Source organism: Narcine bancroftii, chromosome 1 (assembly GCF_036971445.1).
Source record: "Narcine bancroftii isolate sNarBan1 chromosome 1, sNarBan1.hap1, whole genome shotgun sequence".
Classification (NCBI taxonomy): domain Eukaryota; kingdom Metazoa; phylum Chordata; class Chondrichthyes; order Torpediniformes; family Narcinidae; genus Narcine; species Narcine bancroftii.
This window is the reverse complement of record NC_091469.1, coordinates 439,269,363-439,289,304: the sequence shown is the minus strand read 5'-3', so window position 1 is coordinate 439,289,304 and position 19,942 is coordinate 439,269,363. Positions and strand designations below refer to the sequence as shown.

Sequence of the window (19,942 nt, the reverse complement as noted above, 5' to 3'; positions counted from 1 at the left end):
ATGGAAGGTTGACATAATGGGAGCTGGTAGCCTTGGCAGCGTCAGTCTTCTCAGGAAGTGCAATCGCTATTGTGCCTTCCTGTCATGTGAGGAGATGTTAAGTGTCCACAATAGGTCATTAGTTAAGTGAATTCCATAGAATTTGGTGCTCTCCACCCCCTCTATTACAGAGTTAATTGATGTGTAGTAGAGGGTGGTCATTCCTGGTCTTCCTGAAGTCCACCAGCCTCTAGGGCATAATCATATTAAACACCGAACTGAAGTCAATGAACAGCAGCCTGGCAATATGAGGCATCTTTCTCTAGGTGGGTGAGGATGGAGTGAAGGAACAAAGCTACAGCATCATCTGTGGAATAGTTTCTTCTATAGGAAAATCTCTTGAAAGATACTATAGTAGCTCTCTCTACCACTGTTGCTGGCAATACATTGCATGCATTCACCAATCTGAGTGGAAAAACATACCTCTTTCACCCCCCCTGTACTTATTCCCAAGAACCTTAAAACTATGCCCCCATTTCAGCCCTTAAAAGGCTTTTGGCTATTCACACGAATAATGCCTCTCATCCTCTTATACATCTCTATCAGGTCACTCCTCATCCTCTGTCACTCCAAGGAGAAAAGACCAAGTTCACTCAGCCTATCTTCATAATGCAGCATTCTTATAAATCTCTTCTGCACCCTCTCTGAAGCATCCACATCCTTCTTTTAGTTTGGTGTCCAGAACTGAACAGAATATTCCAAATGGGGTCTAACTAAAGCCTGGTATAGCTGGAACATTATTTTACACGTCTTGAACTCAATTCCATGGTTAATGAAGGACAACACACTATGAGCCTTCTTCACAACTATCAACCTGTGTAACAGCAATGGTCATAGATCCAAAGATCTCTCAGTTCGTCCACACTACTCAAAGTCCTCTTATAAATAGTATTCTGCCTTCAAATTTGAACTACCCAATGAACCACTTCACAGTTTTCTGGGTTAAACACCATCTGTCACTTCTCTGCATCCTATCAATGTCTTTCTGTAACCTCTGGCAGCCCTCCAGACTATCCACAACACTAAACAATCTTCATGTGGTCCACAAACTTACCAACCCACCTTTCACTTCCTCACAAAGAGGAAGGGTCCCTGAACAGATAACTGCAGAACACCACTGGTCGCCGACCTCCCTGCAGAATATGAGCCATCTACAACCACCCTCTGTGCAAGCCAATTTTGTATCCATGAATCAAGACCTCCTTGGATTCCACACCTCCTTACTTTCTGAATAAGTTTTGCATGGGGAATCTGATCAAATTCATAAGTTAACAAGTGAGTCTTTATTCCTGTTCACCAGCAATTTTTATCCTGGAGATAAATGGTCCTTAATGATGGGATAGTTTATAATAGAAATATCAAAAGGGCATGAAGCATTTGCCAAATTTTAACTGTAAAAACTTTTAGTTATTTTGATTGGCAATCATTGAGATAGTGTTTTCAATGGTTGAAATGAAAACAGAAATGATACAATAGAGTTATCTAAAGAATAATCTTTACTTGAAAATAGTGTTCTGGAAGTTTCTATTCCCTGCCAGTTATGTCACCTTGATGAGCTGATGGGAACTCGTTTCTCTTCATGTTGGTTTTCACAATGCCACATCCAGTCATAAGAATGGGAAAGCTGACCTAAAATATTTAGATTTAAAACAGAGAAAAGTACATTCTAAAAATCTAAGATAAAGGTGAACATTTCTGCTCATACCCAGCAGGTCAGGCTGCATCTGTGGTAAGATAAAGAGGATTAACATTTGAAATCACTAGCCCTTTATCAAAAGGGCAAGTGGCAGTTCAAGATGCCCAAGTAATGGCAATTTCTTTCCGCTATCTAAATTTATTAAATTGTTCCGTAACTTTTGACAGCTGTGAAATGACCAGCGTATTCAGGGTGAATGTCCTCTGAGGCCTCACTGTTGCTGATGTACACTTCACTCTTCCAATAGCACCATGATGTCTGGTTGCACCAAATGAGAGAAAGTAAGTAGAGTGATGGGAAAGGTAAATGCTTATTCCAGCCCAGTTTTGTCCTGTTTGTAACTTAGAGAGATGGGAATATCTTCGCTTTGCCACATTTTATAATTATATGCTGAGAGGAAGACCTGATAAAAATTTCTAAAATTGAGAGGCAGAGATAGGGAGGACAAACTGAATCATTCTCCCAATGCAAGAGTATCAAATACTAGAGGGCACACACTTTAAGGTAAATGTGCTGCTAAACACAGAGGATGGTGGGTGCCTCCAATATACTGCTGAGGGAAGTAATGCAAAGTAGATATGATAGTAGCATTTAAAAAGCTTTTAAATAGACACACAAATATCCAAGGTATAGAGGGCTGTGCATTATATGCAAGTAGCAGAATTTCAGTTTAATTTGGCATTATGTTTGGTGCAGACATACAGGGTTGAAGGGCCTGTGCTGTGCTATGCTCTCTGTCCTTCTCAAAACACAAATGAAGAAACTTCTTGTTTACATATCTATTGATGGCCAATCCCATTTTCCAAACCGAAATCCCGACAAATTCCACAAATGTTCACCTCGGTAAAACAATTTCTTCCTTAGCCAATACAGGAAGTTTCCCAATAAAGCCATTGCATCAACCTCTTCTTAGATGCACAGTATTTCTAAATAGAACCATAGAACACTACAGCACAGAGAATAGGCTATTTGGCCCTTCCAGAATGTGCCGAAACATAGTCCCACTGACCTGCAGCAATTACATAACCCTCCAGACCTCCTATCCATGTATCTATCCAATTTATTCTTAAAACTTGAGAGTGAGCCCGCATTTACCATGTCAGATAGCAGCTCATTCCACACTCCCACCACTCTCTAAGGGAAGAAGTTCCCCCTCAACCTTATCCCTTTCACGCTAAAGTCATGTCATCTTGTATTTATCTCTCCTAATTTAAATGGAAAGAGCCTACTCGTATTTATTCTATCAATACCCCTCATAATTTTGTAAATCTCTATCAAGTCTCCCCTCATTCTTTGACATTCCAAGTAATAAAGTCCTAAACTGTTTAATCTTTCTCTGTTACTCAACTCCTGAAGACCCAGCAACATCCTAGTAAAATCTTCCCTCCATTCTTTCAATCTTACTTATATCCCTCCTGTAGTTTGGCAACTAGAGCTGCAGAGAATACTCCAAATTTGGCCTCACCAATGCCTTATACAACCTCACCATAACATCCAAACTCCTGTACTCAATACTTTGATTTATGAAGGCCAAAATGCCAAAAGCTTTCTTCACAACCAGTCGACACGTGACACAACTTCAGGGAATTATGTATCAGTATTTCCAGATCCCTTTATTCCTCCGCACTCCTCAGTGTCATACTGTGTATGTCCTACCTTGGTTTGTCCTTCCAAAATGCAACACCTTACACTTGTCTGCATTAAATTCCATCTGCCATTTTCTGTCCCATTTTTCCAGTTGATCCAGGTCCCTCTGAAAGCTTTGAAAGCCTTCCTCACCATGCAATATTTTGCTGAAATATTGTGACTTAATCTTTAAAATGTACTAAGAAAAAGAGTTGAATAAAAGTAGTTTCAAATCATAAAGCATATAACAGGTCTAAGAATGCTAAAGTCTCACTTGAAATGCATCCTGGTTTGAACACCTCTACATACTAAATTTGAGACTTTTCTTACGAAGGTACCAGAGAAGGGTTATATTTCATCAATGTATCAAATATTACAGGATGGTATGGATAAAAAGGGTTGGAATAAATCTAAAGGTAAATGGGAAGAGGATATTGGTTTTATTTTTTCTGAGGATGATTGGTCAGATATTTGTTATGATAGTGTAACTAGATTGATAAATGCACGTCATGCAATGATTATTTATAATTTTTTACATCAATTATATTTAACACCTGAAAAATTTAAAAAATATGGTTTTCAGGAATCAGATTTGTGTTTTAGATGTGGTAATTCTGTTGGAACTTTTTTTCATGCTGTCTGGTCATATATATATATATATATATATATATATATACACATACAATCTTTTTTGAAGAAAATTCAATTGTTTTTAGAATACCTGTATAAGATTAAAATACCTTTAGATCTGACAGTATTTTTATTGGGCAATTTGCAATCTCTGAAAGGTTTGGGATTAGATAAATTTCAACTTCCTTTTGTATATTCAGCTTTATCTGTAGTGAAAAAATGTATTGCTAGTATGTGGAAAGATACAAATATAATTGATATTAATAGATGGCATAATGAGATGAAATATTGTTTAATAATGGAAAAAATTACATGTTTTGCATGATAATTATAGTTTTTTTATTAATAAGTGGTTGTTATATTCAGAATATTTACATTTTGATTTATGTTGATTAGATCTCAATATGTATCTTTAATTTTTCTTTAATTTTTCTTTCTTTCTTTATGATTCTCCTTAGGAGAGTTGGCTGAAGGTGGGAGTGTTCTTTTCTTTTTTTTTCTATAAAATATAACATTCATGTTTATGGTTAATTGTTTTATATGTTATTTACTGTTTGTATTTTGAATGAATAAATAAAGTTTTTTAAAAAAAAGAACACCTCTACATTACATCTTCAAATTTAATGGTGAACAACTTAAAGCCAAAATCTGAAGTCTGTGCATTATATAAAAAGCTTCTTCAATGTTCATTTTATCTACTTTGATTTCTTTTGCATGAATGGAATAAATCTTGGTTCAGGTCTCAGAAGATTTAAAGACTTTGTTTCAGGTCTTGAAGACTTGAAAACCCTGAGAAAGGCTGAACTTATTTCTATTAATTATAATTCCCCTAGAGCTTAGGGGAAAAGAACCTACTGACTGGCAGGCCATCCATCCTTTCTTCTGTTCTCAACACATGGATCACAAGCCAGCGATCACTGTGCAATGTTTTGCACTGTGAGAATCATGAAGGTCACATGGTAAACTACTGAAATTAAATGCAACTCTATGGTTGTTTCACACAGACTTTTCAATTCTATTAAATTCTGATATTATAATGTACTTATTTTATTCCTGACAAGAAAATTACCAAAAGTCAAAAGCAGCAAATTCATGGTGGGTTTCCACTTGTTTTAATTAAACTCACAACTACATATCAAGACACAGATTATGGTTATAAAACTTGCAATGCTGGAGTTAGTACAATTTTCTACCAACGTTTAAGAAATCTGTTTTGTGTTTGATGCTGAATGCCCATGTGATGGTGAATTCGACGTCATATTAAAGGTGAATTAATTTGTTCCAGAATTTATCAGAACTAACAGATTTCCTTTTATTCTTATCTCTTGCATTTGTCCTTGTGTCCAAGATGTGCTTTATTAGATCATTTACCACTCAACATTGTCATAAAACTTGATTCACCAAGCAGTTACGAGCTTTAATATGACTGCACTCCAGCAAACACAGACTTACAAATTGCAATTTGTTCACCCAAATCTCTTCTTGGAGTAAAAGAAGAAAACTGTCAATTATTCCAAGTTTATGGTGTTAGAATCGACAACAACTGGAACCTACCTTGCAAAATAAATTCAAAAAGTATTTGGAAAAAAAAAATCAGTGGCTCAAGTTGTGGGTAAGTCGTACTGGGCTTTAAAGAATCACTTTTTAAACATACTGTTACTCATGATAAATTTGCCAATATTTGAACATATTTCTTGCCATAGGATATAAGATTAGATAATCAGAATGATAACAGAAAATCCTTTTGAAACATCAATTCATTCAATAATCTGGCTTTAACAGGTGCAAAAACACTAAACACTAAACCATTAATGGATTTGTATAACCTTGTCCTAGATTAATTTATTCCATGCATCAAGAATAGATAAAGCACTAACAATTGCAGGCTTATCACAGATATTCTCAATTTAATAGAAGGTTGGATACTAGGGGTGAATTTTATGCTGGAGATTGGTAGTGGCCAATCTGTTACTTAAGGACGAGTATTAATTGCTCTCTTTGAAATTCTGACATCAATAGGCACTAAATGAGTTCTTCTGAAATGTACATTTCTTTTGCCAAAACTGTGATCCACTGAAATTCCATTTTATAGTTGCACTTGGTGCAGATTTATTGCTTAAAAAAGACCATACAATTGCCAAATTTTTCATACGGTATACAACGACAATTATAGGCAGCACAAAATCAATGAGAGGTGGTGTAAACAAGGATCCCATTAAAAGATCATTAAAAGTAGTTGCGGAAAAGAAATGAGAAAGGAAAAGAGGGATTAGCAAATATACTAAATCGCACATGGGCTGTTCAGTAGAGAGTTGTACAAGAGCAGGTGGCCGTGTGATGACAGGCTCCAGGAAGCGAAGGTGTGCTGGAAGCATTGAAGTGGCTGGGTGGAGTAGTTCCTGTGGCTGAATTGATTGTGATCTTTGCAAGTTTTACTCTGTATAAGACTGCTTCAGGCAATGCTCTCTAATCTGGCAGTGTCAGTGAAGCATTTGCCTTACTTTGGGTCTCTTTGTTTTGGTTCTATCTTTCGTCTGACTTAAACTGTTACTTTGGTGAAAGAAAGTTATGTCTGAGGGTACTCCAGTAAAAAGAAAGGTTACGAGTCTTAACAAATACAGTAAAATCCGACACAGATGGGGATTGATAGATGCTGAATAACTGTATTTTCTGGTTGCTTAAGACGTACAATGCCTAACTAATACAACTAGATTAAGAATAAATACTTTAAAAGACAAAAATACCACATTGTACTTACATTGAACAAACTTTTGCATGAATATATAAACCCTAAAGCACTTTATTTTGAGTTACATTCTTTGAAAACATTTATCCATCACTACATCTGCAGATTCCTCCCCCTCCACGGAGCCACCCAAAAGACGAGGATAAGGAGACACTTAAAGGGAGGTGAGCAGCATCAACCAGCTCTTCAACCTGGGAGTTACCATTTTATTCAAACAACTGCTATGAGCAAAGCATGACCAAGGCACTCCGCTGACTGAATAATTTCCCCCATCTTCACCCAAGATTTGTGTGACTTCAGAGAATATTTACTTTTATAATTTTAAACTTGCATATTTTTACCTATTATTTTATTCTTATTTATTTTTATTTATTTTCTTTTTTTTTGCCAGTTGCATGAGGCTGCTGTTGCTTGAATTCTGGATACTACCAGTCTTAGAGGCAGGAAAGATAAATTATTCCATGCATCAAGAATAGATAAAGCACTAATAATTGCAGGCTTATCGCAGATATTCTCAATTTAATAGAAGGTTGGATACTAGGGGTGAATTTTATGCTGGAGATTGGGATACTCGGTAGTTCCTGGCTCGCTTGGGGCATCGTATCCTCAGTTCTGGCGGGTGTCAGGTCTCTGATTGAGAAGATGCCCTCTCTGTCATCAGGGTATGCCACATAGGCATACATTGGCTTGGCATGCGGCAGGTTGCACCTTCTCGATCGGGGGCTCTGCCTTGGTCCTCCTCTCATGCTTCCTCAGCAGGACTGGCCCCAGTATCATTAGGCAAGCCTGGAGAATAGTCCCAGATGTGGATTTCCTCCGGAGAGTGAACATAAGCTTGTGAGGAGTTGCGTTGGTCGCCATGCAGAGGATCAACCTTATGGAGTGGAACGCCATGGGTAGAACAATTCTGGAAGGCCTTTGGGCCAGAGAGCCAATTTCACAGCCTTTCATACAGTTGCATTCTCCTTTTCAACTTGTCCGTTCCCCTGGGGATTGCAGCTAGTCGTCCTGCTTGAGGCAATGATTCTTACGAGCAGGTACTGGCATAGTTCTTCGCTCATAAATGATGAGCAGTGGTCGCTATGGATATAGCTAGGATACCCAAACAGGGTGAAAATAGAGTACAAGGACCTGATGACAGCGGTGGTGGTCATGTCTGGGCAGGGGATGGCGAACAGAAAATGTGAGTAGTCGTCGATGATGTTGAGAAATTATCTTTCCATTGGTGGAAGGGAGGGGACCCTTGAAATCGACTCTGAGTCATTCAAAGGGGCGGGATGCCTTTATCAGGTGCACTTTGTCAAGGCTTTAGAAGTGCTGCTTGCACTCCACGCAGTCCTGGCAGGACCTGGTCATCTCCCTGATGTCTTCAATAGAGTAGGGCAGGTTGCGTGCCTTGACGAAATGAGCCATGCGAGTGATGCCCGGGTGGCAAAGCTCATCGTTCAGTGACTGCAAATGGCTGGTGTGTGCAGAGGTATAGCTTCCTCTTTGACAAGGCATTTGGAGGTTCATTGAGAATACCTGGCCTGAATGCTGTATCATTATAGGTGGAGAGTTCGATCCTCCACCCAGCGATCTTATTCTTTATTTTGCCCTTTTTGCATTATTAAACATAACTGCCATCGATTGCTGGTCAGTGTAAATTTTCTGCTGGCCAGGTAATGCCTCCAGTGCCTGATGGCCCCCACAATGGCTTGAGCCTCTCTCCACTGATGGGTTCCGAAGATCGTGGCCTTGCAGGGTGCGGGAGAAAAAGGTAACTGGCCTGCCCGCCTAGTTAGGGAAGCAGCCAGAGCTCTGTCAGAGGCATCGCTTTCCACCTGGAAAGGTGCGTTCTCGTCCACCACATGCATGGTGGCCTTTGCGATGTAACTCCGAACTTAGTCGAAAACCGTCTAGGCTACGGCAGATTATGGGAAGGAGTTGGACTTTAAGAGGGCGCCTAGTGAGGGACCCACCGGGCGTAGTAGGAGAAGAAGCTCAGGCACCTCCTTAAGGTCTAACAGGGGATGCATTCGATCAGGGTCAGGACCAATGATGCTATTCTCCATCACATAGCCTAGAATTGCCAGACGTTTCATCTGGAACATTGATGGCTGAATAATTTCATTTACCATGTCTGAAATTCAAGGGAGTAGGTATGTGTCCAGGAATGTGGAATGATTGTTTGGCTGTAGTCAATCACTATCCTGGACTTTTCTTCCCCTTTCACGACTACCACCTGGGCTCTCCATGGGCTGTTGCTTGGTTCCATTATGTTTTCTTTGCCTCAGCTCTAATAAATTTCAGATCCCCTGCACTGAATCGCCTGCTCTTCGTAGCGATTGGTTTGCAATCGGGAGTCAGGTTTGGAAACAGTTGGGGGGGGGGTATCGATATTTAGGGTGGAGAGACCGCATGTGGCGTCCTGCTTTTGGGACCTTCTGTTCCGCATCATGATTGGAGGAAGTGGTGGACCAGAGTACTCCATGGTAAAGCTTTTAAGGTGACACAGGAAGTCCAGGACCAGCAGCACAGGAGCAGACAAATCCTTCAGCACATACAATCAGAAATTTCAAAATTCTCCCCTTGTACAGTTAGATGTACTATCCAATACCCTGGATCATCGCAGAGTGCAAAGCTAGGAAAATACGATAGTCCATCAGGTACACTTTCAAGATGTAACCCAGAGCTGTCGCAGAGTTTATAAAGCTCTCAGTGGAGCCAGTATCTACCAAGCAATCAGTCAAGTGTCCATTTATCCTCACCTCCATCATCCAGTTATTCATTTGGTCAGGTTTTGCCTGATCCAGGACAACCGATGCCAGTGCTTCAGAAACCCTGTCACTCCCCATGCCGATGTTGACTCTCTCCTCTTGGCCCATGGGCAAACAAGATAGCATCGATCACAAGGCACAGAAAGATAGCCACCCTCCATCTTGATCTGAAGGAGGACTAGGTGGCATCGACCTTGAGGTGCAGCAAAATGGTCGCCATAGCTCCCGTGATGCTTTATTTCAGGCGGCGTCTCACCATGAGGCACAGCAAGATGCTGGTGGCGAGCAGCATGGAGAGGCTAAGGTCAACACTTTGAAACTCGGGGCATGGGTTGAACAATGATTTGGGGATCGCACACGTGGTTGCCTTCTTTGGGTTCCCTTTAGCCCAGCAAATCTTCACCCAGTTCCCACGCTTACTGCATCCTGAGCACACAAAGTCTTTCACAGGGGATCGGATGCAGGGGTGCTGTGCCTGTCGACAGAAGTAGCATCCCCAGTTGCGTGTGGGTGTAGCAGTCGGCGCTGGGGCTGCGGGGGTTGACGGCGCCCCATTGCCGCTTTCACCCGTGAGATCGTTAGCTCGTGGTTGGGTCTGTTCAAGCGCTTTCGCCAGCTCCAAGGTGCTGGCCAAGTCTTTCTTCCCCAACTCTAGCAGTCACTGCCTCACGTACCTCGACCTCACTCCTGCCACAAGGGTGTGTCAAATTTGTTTCTCCTCTCTCACCCAGGCTGTGACTGCTTTATAGTGCCATTTTCTGGTCAGGGCCCATAGTTCAAGGACATAATTGTCCAGCGACTCACCTAGATGCTGCCGACGTTGAGAGAGCCGGTACCTAGCCAGCACGTCTTTCTGGGGCCTCACATAGCGGGTCTCAAGCCTTCTATGGCCGGCTCATATGTGGCACAGTCTCTGACATCAGCGAACCCCTTGGGGTCGACTCAAGAGAGAAGTACAGATCTCCGGAGTCTATTGAAGTTGATGTCTTGTGTGGCCGTCAGGTAGGACTGAAAGCACTCCAGCCAGTAGGCAAATTCCTTCGGGGACTCAGGGGATAGAGGATCTACCTGGAGCATGCCTGGCTTTAACAGGGCTTCCATCCTGCTTCAAAGCTAAGCTATTAAAATTGTAATGCAACTGATTGCACCCAGAGACAATTAAGGAGTGCAAACACGCTTTTAATAGCTTGGAATCAAGGGCCAATACACACAACAGTCCTCAGGTGAATCTGAGGTAAGGCAGGAAATCCAGGGTTTATATTGGGGTAGGTGAGGGTGGAGCCAGCCATTTGAACAATACATAGACAGTGAATTCCAGTTCATTACAAAATGCACCCTGTGGAATGAGTACTTTGCAGTTAGAGTATTGGTGGGCCTGGCTCTGATCAAGCGGACTGCAATGTCCTGTATATGTGTGATTGTCCAGATGGCAGCCAATCTGAGCCTTGAGATAGCAATATGTTTTGAGGGATCACAAGGTGCTGATTGCAAAAGCTTATTTGTACAAAAACATTGTTGGTCCAATTAAACTTGGAGTGTATTATGAACTACAGTGTGGAATTCCATGACTGGTACAGCAGATTGAGACAATGATTGGCTTTTCTTTCTAGCAGCTACACACTAAAATGTTTGTACTATTTACTGGCTCAAGCTTGGATGTTGTTCAGGCTATTATGCATGAACATTTTGAAGATTTAGCTATTATACTGTCCACTGTTGAACAGCTTCCTGATTCTTATCGTTTTGGTTTCTACAAAGAATACCTTTTAAGGTGCTCACAAATTGGCTGCTCGCATCTTTGCATCAATAGCCTTTTGATAAAGGAAAAATGAAATAGCTGTGAATAACAAAAAAAAGCAATAGTAAATTATAGTAAATTAAAATAGCCACAATTATCCAAATGAATCAATCTCTAAGAAAAACATTGTTTGCTTGGTTAAGTCCTTTTAGCCACTGAATCTGTATATATAACCCAGACAATCATTCCTTCCCACAGCTAAAGCTGTATAATCTGCCACATCCTAAATCCACTTCACAATCATGCAATTAACTTGACATTTGCAGCACTTTCCTGGGGCAGGAAGTGTGGTACAGAACATCAAATAGTTTATGGTATTGAAGGTTTTAGATATTTTGTACATCACGTCTTAAGATGCAGTCACACAAATAAAGAATAATAACTACTGACATGCAGCATTGGAGCTCAAATGATATATCTGATTACTTGCTAATTAATTTCAAAAAATCAAAATCCAATTGAAGTAGGTATGTGCAACAAACTGACTGGTCATTATAAAATTTGCCAATTGTTATAATGCGCATCTTAAGTTCTATCTCAGCCAAGGAATGCAAAGGAAAGAAACTATAATATTGAACGCTTGGTAAAAATAATTTTTGAGAAGATTTATCTTTTGCTATCAGAAACAAACAATATCGATTTACTGATGCACAGAAGTCACCATGATATCATCATAATTTCCCTTGTTTTGTTTTAATTTACTGCTGCAAGATGGGAATGTATTGAAGGGCTTTTTTTTTGCTCAAAACATATATATGGTGAATTTTTTTATTAGAATACAAAATAATTGAGTTTTTATAGGTTAATTTATGTTTTAATTCCTCAAAATATTTCAGTAATTTTAAACTAACTTTAACTTGTGAATCATCAATCTTCTGCAAGATTCAAGAGTGAAACGTTTCTTTGAATGTTTTACTGCTGCAGAAAGAACATTTTGTGTACTATGTTGTGGTCATTTTGCACATAAATTAAATGACCTTCTTAAACATCATTATAGAATTTATACATTTCCTTGATTCTTCAGACAAACTTCTGAGAAGCAATATGGCCAGATTACTTGGATTCAAACTATTTTGTTCAAAAGCTAAATGGTAAATCTATTTTAAATCCACTGCTACTTCAAGTGATATATCAAAAACTGCCGTTCTTTTGCAGTTGTAACACTGGCTTGATTCCTTGCATTAATAAATTCTAGTTGTCAGTTATTCAGTCATCGATGATATAAGGTTTTGGGTAAATCTGTGCTCAATTAAGCAAAATGCAAGAAGTCACCACAACTAGAAAAAAAATGCACGTTTCTGCACTTTGCAGATATCATTAAAAGTGTTCATGCCAACCTTGGTTGAGACATTGCTTTAACCTCTTTGAAGCCAACAGATGATTGAACAGCTATAATTACAGAGAAGAGTGGACAATAAATACATTCAAATGTAGATCAATAGTTTAAGAATGCTTAAGGTTTCAGACTGTTGCAGAAATGGTCACTTAAGCCAATTAAAGTATGTTCTGTTAAACTTGAAGCAATTAACTGCACTATTCAAGTGCTTAGTTTGATTTACAATTATAAAGATATTTTGAATCCCCATTGTACTAACATCAGTATTATAAACATGTAATGTTAAGGCATGTAATAGAAAACAAATTGTTTCCATGAATAAAATAGTAAAGAGATAGATATTTTAGTCATTTCTTTAAATAGGCAAAACATTAATCACTGACACAAAAGTACATGAAGAATGGAATCGGAATATAACAGGATGTAAAGAACTATAATCTACAAAAATACTTACTTATTCCAGGCTTGTCTAAGTTTTTTAGAACTATAGTGTGTGAAACGATCTGGAAAAAAAGATAGAATATTTTTTTAATGTAATATTCTTCAAATGAATCATTGATCTGCTTTTAGCATTTATATGACTTAAAAGTGAAGATGAAAAAATTCTCATAGCAACAATTAAATTACAAATTGTGCTTCGAGACCTATACTTTAAAGTCACTGAAATAGATTTTAAAATAACAGCCTTAAAGACAGAAACAAATATCTGGACACATTCTCCTAGAGTGCACCATATCATTTAAAAAATGTAAGTGGAATTTTCCTGATTAGTCAATATTATTTATTCCTTAATTGGTGTCTGACCATCATCATATTGCCATTTGTGGAATGTGTGCAAATGAATTATTAGTTTTTCTACACTTTGACATCATAACAATTGCTACATGAATTCATCTTTTAATACTAAAGCAGTTTACAAATATATAATGAGAAGCCACTGGAAGGCATACACGAAGCAGATTTTGCTTTCCATCTGCAGGTGTTTAATTCAACGTCATTAATTATCTGACTTTATTATAATCATCTGCTACTCTCTATGCAAATCTGATTAATTTATCCTGCATGGTTCAGCAGAGACAGATGCAGCTGAATTATTATCAGGACATTGATGTTCTCAAGTATCATTTAATATTTTTTGCACCTACTTTAATTATTCAAAAATGGTTATTTTTTTTAATACTTCCATGTTGAATGCAAGGTGTTACAGAAATGTTAAATTTATGAAGGCTCCGTCATGCAGACTTTGCCCTGATATTATTCTGTCCTGGATTAAAAATGCAGATAAATATGACTGCATAAGACAGATGGTGGGACAGAAGTCATAAAGTGGTGATTAAACCATAGATAATGCACCCAAAACAAAAATGGAAAACGCTACAACCTCAGCCACACATGGTTAGGCTACACATGGAGCATTTTGTGCATTTCTAGTCTCCACGCTGGTGATGTGGTTAAGATAGAGATGGTGCAGAAATATTCATATGGATCAGAGCTTCAGTTGTTGGGAACAATTGGAGAGGCTGGATCTGTTTTCCCTTGAGCATATGAGATTGAGAGGTGATATGATAGATGTAAAAAATTCATGGGAGGCATTATTTGGACAGATTCCCAGAATCTGTTTCCCATGGCAGTGACGTCTAAAACTAGAGGGCACTGGTTTAAGGTGAAAGGGAGGAAGTTTAAAAAAACTAGAGGGCATTGGTTTAAGGTGAAAGGGAGGAAGTTTAATAAACTAGAGGGCATTGGTTTAAGTTGAAAGGGAGGAAGTTTAATAAACTAGAGGGCATTGGTTTAAGGTGAAAGGGAGGAAGTTTAAAAAAACTAGAGGGCATTGGTTTAAGGTGAAAGGGAGGAAGTTTAAAAAACTAGAGGGCATTGGTTTAAGGTGAAAGGGAGGAAGTTTAAAAAACTAGAGGGCATTGGTTTAAGATGAAAGGGAGGAAGTTTAAAAAACTAGAGGGCATTGGTTTAAGGTGAAAGGGAGGAAGTTTAAAGGGAATCTGAGGTGTAAATATTACACGCAAAGAGTAGTTGGTGTCTGGAATGAGCTGCCAGGGGAGGTGGTGGAGGGAGGACTATTTAAGAAAAATCTGGACAGGTACTTAAATGAAAAAGGAATAGAGGGATTAATGAAGATAAATAGGATTGATATTGATAAGTATGAAAGTCAGCATAAATATAGTGGGCCAAAGGGCCTGTTGCTATGCTATCAAACTCCATGACTCAATTAAATGCACAAACATTACAAGCTCAGCACATCCAATCTTTTCTCACAAGACAACCAGCTAATTTTCCAGTAAAATCACAATACCAGAGAAGCTCAGCAGGTCAAACAGTATCCTTTTATAACAAAGGTAAAAAAAAAATACATAACCAACATTTCGGGCTTGAGCACCTTCATCATACCTTGAAAGGGAAAATAAAAGAAAATTACAGCTGCCGAAAATTTAGCATCTCCTCTGTACTCTAGATCAGCTCCCCCGTACTCTAGACCAGTGGTTCTCGACTTTTATCTTTCCACTCATATATCACTTTAACTAATCCCTATGCTATCGGTGTTCTGTCATTAGTAAGGGATTGCAGCGCTCCACACCTCAGGCCAACACAGGAACGCAACGACTGGCAAAGCATCATGTGGGCTGAAACGCCGGTTTCCACAGGCCATTGGCACAGCAGCGAAACTGGCAAATCACTGCCAGTGGATCGCAGGGGGCCCAATCAAGGCCTAGGCATCCGAGGTAACCATTCGGCAGCTGGCCCGCTAAAGGCCGTGTCCTGGAGGTGAAGAGGCAGAGCTGCCACTGAATAAACCAGTGCCGAATACACTCTATGGTGTGTGTGTGTGTGTATGTGTCTCTCTCTCTCTCTCTCTCTTTCTTCTCCTGCGGATTTGAGCTGCAGCCTCAGGGCTCTAACCAAGAGCTATAACCTAGCTGTAGCCGTAGCAACCTCGCTACAGGATTATTTAAGGTGGTATGTGAGTGGGAAGGGAAGGTTGAGAATCACTTCTTTAGACTCAAATGTTACTGAAATATTTTGCTTGAGGAAAATTGTCATTGGCCCATTTCCTTTGGAGTTGTGAAACTGTGCACATAACGAGTCAATTTGGTACGATTAAAACAGTGATTTTCAAATTTTTTCTTTCCACCCACATGCCACCTTAAGTGATCTCTTACTAATCACAGAGCACCTATGGCAGAGAGAATACTTAAGTATGTGAGTGGAAAGAAAAAGATTGAGAACCACTGCTCTAGATATACTGTCATCAGTGCTTAACGTAACTGAAGCACCATCTCCATACTTGAACATTCAGTTCCAATGGCATTAAATAATGATATTCCATCAGCTTTCCAAAATACTACTGCAATCTTTGGCAAATCATACCCAGATCTCTTTGCTATTCAGATCTTCACAATTTATCACCATTTGGATAATATATATTTTTTTCTTGACAAGATAATCAATTTCAAACTTTCCAAGAATATACTTCATTGGCCAGATTGAAGCCTATTTCCTTCACCTGTTTATATCTCTCTTTGAAGCCTCCTATGTCTTCTCAGAAAATATTGTCGTTGTATCACCAGTAAATTTAGCAACCATACCTTTTATACCATCATCCTATATTTGTAAAACTGTCAAATATTGAAGCCTATGTCATAGCACTTGTGTATTGGATGTTATCAACCTGAAATGGCAGTAGCATTCAAAAATGTGTTGTAATAGAACTTTATTCAAGACCTAAGTTTGTGAATAAATCTGCAGTATTATCAGATTTAAAAAAAAATCATCTTGATGGAATGGTTGTTTTTTTTGCTGATAAAGCCAGTAATTTATTTTCCAGCCTTAATAGCCGCTTTCAGGTGGCCACCATACCCAACTGTAAAGCTGTCTTTTCAACCCCAATGCGGCTCTCAGGTGGCCACCTGAACGTGGAGAACCCGGCCAGGAGGAGCACTTACTGAACCCTCCTCCTGTAGGTATATTCGCCGGCTCAGAGAATCCCCCGTTGCACCTGAAAGCAGAGTGGGATTACAGCCACAGTCCACAGGAGCCAGCGTTCGCTCGGACACGACTCTCCTTCAGCCGGCACGTTCAGGTGACAGAAAGGCATCTTCTCCGTGGCCACCTGAATGTCCCAGCTGCACTCTTCCAGCCACATCTGCCGGCGTATTATCTGCGTCCGAGCAGCTGAAAGCAGCTAATGAGATGATCATGGTAGATGCCTTCTTAAACTAGTGAAGGCATTTTTGCTGGGTATGTGACTCCAAGGTTTTGACTAGACATTAAAGGAAAAGCAATACACCTCCTTGAAGGAGAATCTGCCAGTGATGGCCTTCTTTCCAGTACATTAGCATGGCTATCTTCTTTTTTAAATAATTTTAAATAAATTATCAACCCACATATTCCATTGTACATATTCCAAAAGAAAAAAAAAGATACATTTCTTTTTCCCTCCCACAGAAAATAGAAACCACCCAAAGAAAAGAAGATAAGGGAAGAGTTTAAGAAAAGAAAGATTAAGAAAACGTACATCATATATTAACATTTAAAAAAAACTATTATTCTTATATAAACAAAACTATAAAATACTAAATGTTATTCACATTGTTAAAATTATGGAACAAATATATTCTATTACAAAACTACAGATCCTAGTAAAAAAAATCCCGTTAAAAAATTTGAAAAACTAATTATTCATTTTTAACAATACTAAAAATAATATATAATACTACAAGGTGAGGGTGAGGTCAGGAATTAACAAACTCTCTCTTAAAAATACAATTCATAAAGTAATTCATAAAATAATTAATAAGGTAATCACCCCAGTCTTTTGCACATAAGGAAACCAAATTTTCAAAAAGTGACTATTTATTTTGTAAATTTTAAGTACTTTTCTCCAACAGTATGCAGCTTCTCATTTCGGTATGCCATCAATCCATAGTTAAATTTGCTTCCAACTTCCAAGTAGTTGCAATACATTTTTTAGCTACTACTAGTGCATTTTTCAAAATATCCTTTTGAAACCATTCTAGGCAAACTCTCGGATCAATCTTTGAAAAATCTCCAAGTAGAACTAAGTTAGGATCTCGCGGAAGTGGGACCCCTATTAGGGGCATTATAATCTTCTTGACAGTAGTGATGACAGACCAAGTTGGAGGTTGAATAATCAATAAAGAAAAGAATAATTAGAGCTTTATTTTTGTGAACTTCTTTAATTGTGTAAATCCTAATTTTGATGGTCCTCTCATGAATGATAGATTCATATTAGTTATTCAAGTCTCTAATTTGATTCTGCAGCTTGTGTGATCAGGGTTAGATGTGACTTTAGAAGCAATAGCGTTCACATAGCATTATTAGTCTTGCAGAGGTCAAGGTGGTGCCCCTCAGGGGCCAAGGCTGTAACCTGTGTAATTTGTGATGTGTACAAATGACTTGGACAAAAATGTACATTCGAGGTTTGCAGCTGAAACAGACATTGGCAGTCATTATGGGCAGTAATAAAAGTTGTCAAAGAATACTGATGGAGATCGATCAGAGGGAAATATGGCTAGAGAAAAGGTTGCACTTTGGGAGGACCCTTTGGAGTAGTGATGCACAGTGATCTGAAGGTGGCAGCACAAGTAGATCAGGTAAAAAAGGCATATGGCATACTTGAGTTCATTGGTAGTGACACGGAGTATAAAAGTTGGCAAATCATGTTGCAACTGTAGTAAATGTTAGGCCATATTTGAAGTATTGTGTGCAGTTTTATTCTTAACATTACAGAAAAGATGAAGGAGGCTATGGAGAGGAAGCAAAGAGGTTCACTGAGATTTGTGTTTTCTAGAGCATTGGAGGCCAAGGAGCAAATATTATGTGAGGCATAGACGGGGAAGATAGAATCTTCCCCCCCCCACCAGAGTAAAAATGTCAAACACCAGAGGGCCTAGGTTTAAGGTGTAAGGGGAAAGTTTGCAGATTTATGAAGCCAGTTGTTTTTTTTTCTCCCACAGAGTAAGTGCCTGGAACATGCTGTCAGGGGAAGTGGAAGAAGCAGATACAATATCAGTGTTTAAGAGGTATTTTGACAGTACACAAACAGAGAGGGGATGGAGGGATATGGACTATGTTTAGTTTAGTTTAATTTGTCATCATGGCTGGCACGAACATCGTGGGCTGAAGAGCCTGTTCGTGTGTTGTACTACACTATACCTGTATTTCTCAAACTGTAGTCCATAGGTTTGTTGTAAATGGTCCATGGTAAGTAAAGGAATGTTTATGGATTTTTTTAAAAATTGAGAACTATCTAAGGGGTTAGATGTCTGTCTTATCACCAGAGAGATAGCAGAGAATGTGGTAACAATACGTAAGTAACACAGGGATAGACTGAGTTCAGAGGTGGAGTGTTTACCCAAGTGAACTACTTAATATGCAAAAGCAAATGATGTTCTTAAAACTGTTACAGATGCATCTATCATTTATTTGCAACAAATTCATTTGGTTTTGATTACATAATTCAGCATTCACAATAGCTCTTCTGGTCAGGCTAGCCCTGACTAGTTTGCCTCCTGTTGTTCTGCTCTGCTCTCTTTAACTGTGCCCTCAAAGATCGCTGACGTGGATGACAATATTCGGTCAATTTCCAGTTAATCCCAAGACTAGCCCTGGTTAATTTGCCTCCTGTTGTTCTGCTCTCTTTAACTGGAAATTGACCCAAATGCTGCCATCCATGTCAGTGATCTTTGAGGGCACATAGGCACAGATTTGATGGAATCACAGGTTACAGGAGCTATCGCATTTCCCCTTTAATGGTTTCCTGCCTAACATTTCCTCATCTATCTTGTATAATTACAACTTTATTTCCTTGGCCCCTTTTATGGCTGGAGTAAGTTGATTAGCATTTATTCTTTGTCCAAGCGCCACAATTTCCCTTCATAGGGTTTGCACCTTAAACTTCATAGTATTCATAAAAATGATCCTTTACACACCTGATTTGACCCTCAAGGATGTTAAAGGCCTTTATTAGCTCACGTCCAACTACGTGAACATGGCAAAGAAAGCTACAGACTGAGTGCTGGGAAATAGAATTAGTGCAGTTAGGTACTTGTTCAGCAGCAAGTGGAAAGTGGGTGGAATGACCATTTGTGTGGCAATGTCTGTTGATGCAATCCATTACTTTGCTGATGAATAGAAATAAGTTCAAGGTGCAGCTTTCTAGTGAGATTAAATTTATCCTCCCTATCACACTGGAACATTCTTTGAATTTTTGGGTAACTTGTTTTCATGTTTCAATTTTCTTGTAGTAGTTGCACTCGAATCTCCAAAGCAGGTC

General features: G+C 39.0%; 1 protein-coding gene across 5 annotated transcripts in view; it reads right to left on the bottom strand.

Annotated features, from left to right (window-relative positions):
• Window positions 1-19,942, bottom strand: part of cdk14 (cyclin dependent kinase 14) — a 776,693-nt gene that overhangs the window by 210,543 nt on the left and 546,208 nt on the right. For 3 of the 5 annotated variants that reach the window (XM_069914351.1, XM_069914352.1, XM_069914355.1), the window contains one exon: window positions 13,085-13,133. In XM_069914351.1, coding sequence (XP_069770452.1) covers window positions 13,085-13,133 — 49 coding nt within the window. Of the gene's footprint in view, window positions 1-11,259; window positions 11,334-12,631; window positions 12,684-13,084; window positions 13,134-19,942 lie in introns of those variants that run through there. The other 2 variants (XR_011350130.1, XM_069914354.1) reach the window with 2 other exon arrangements.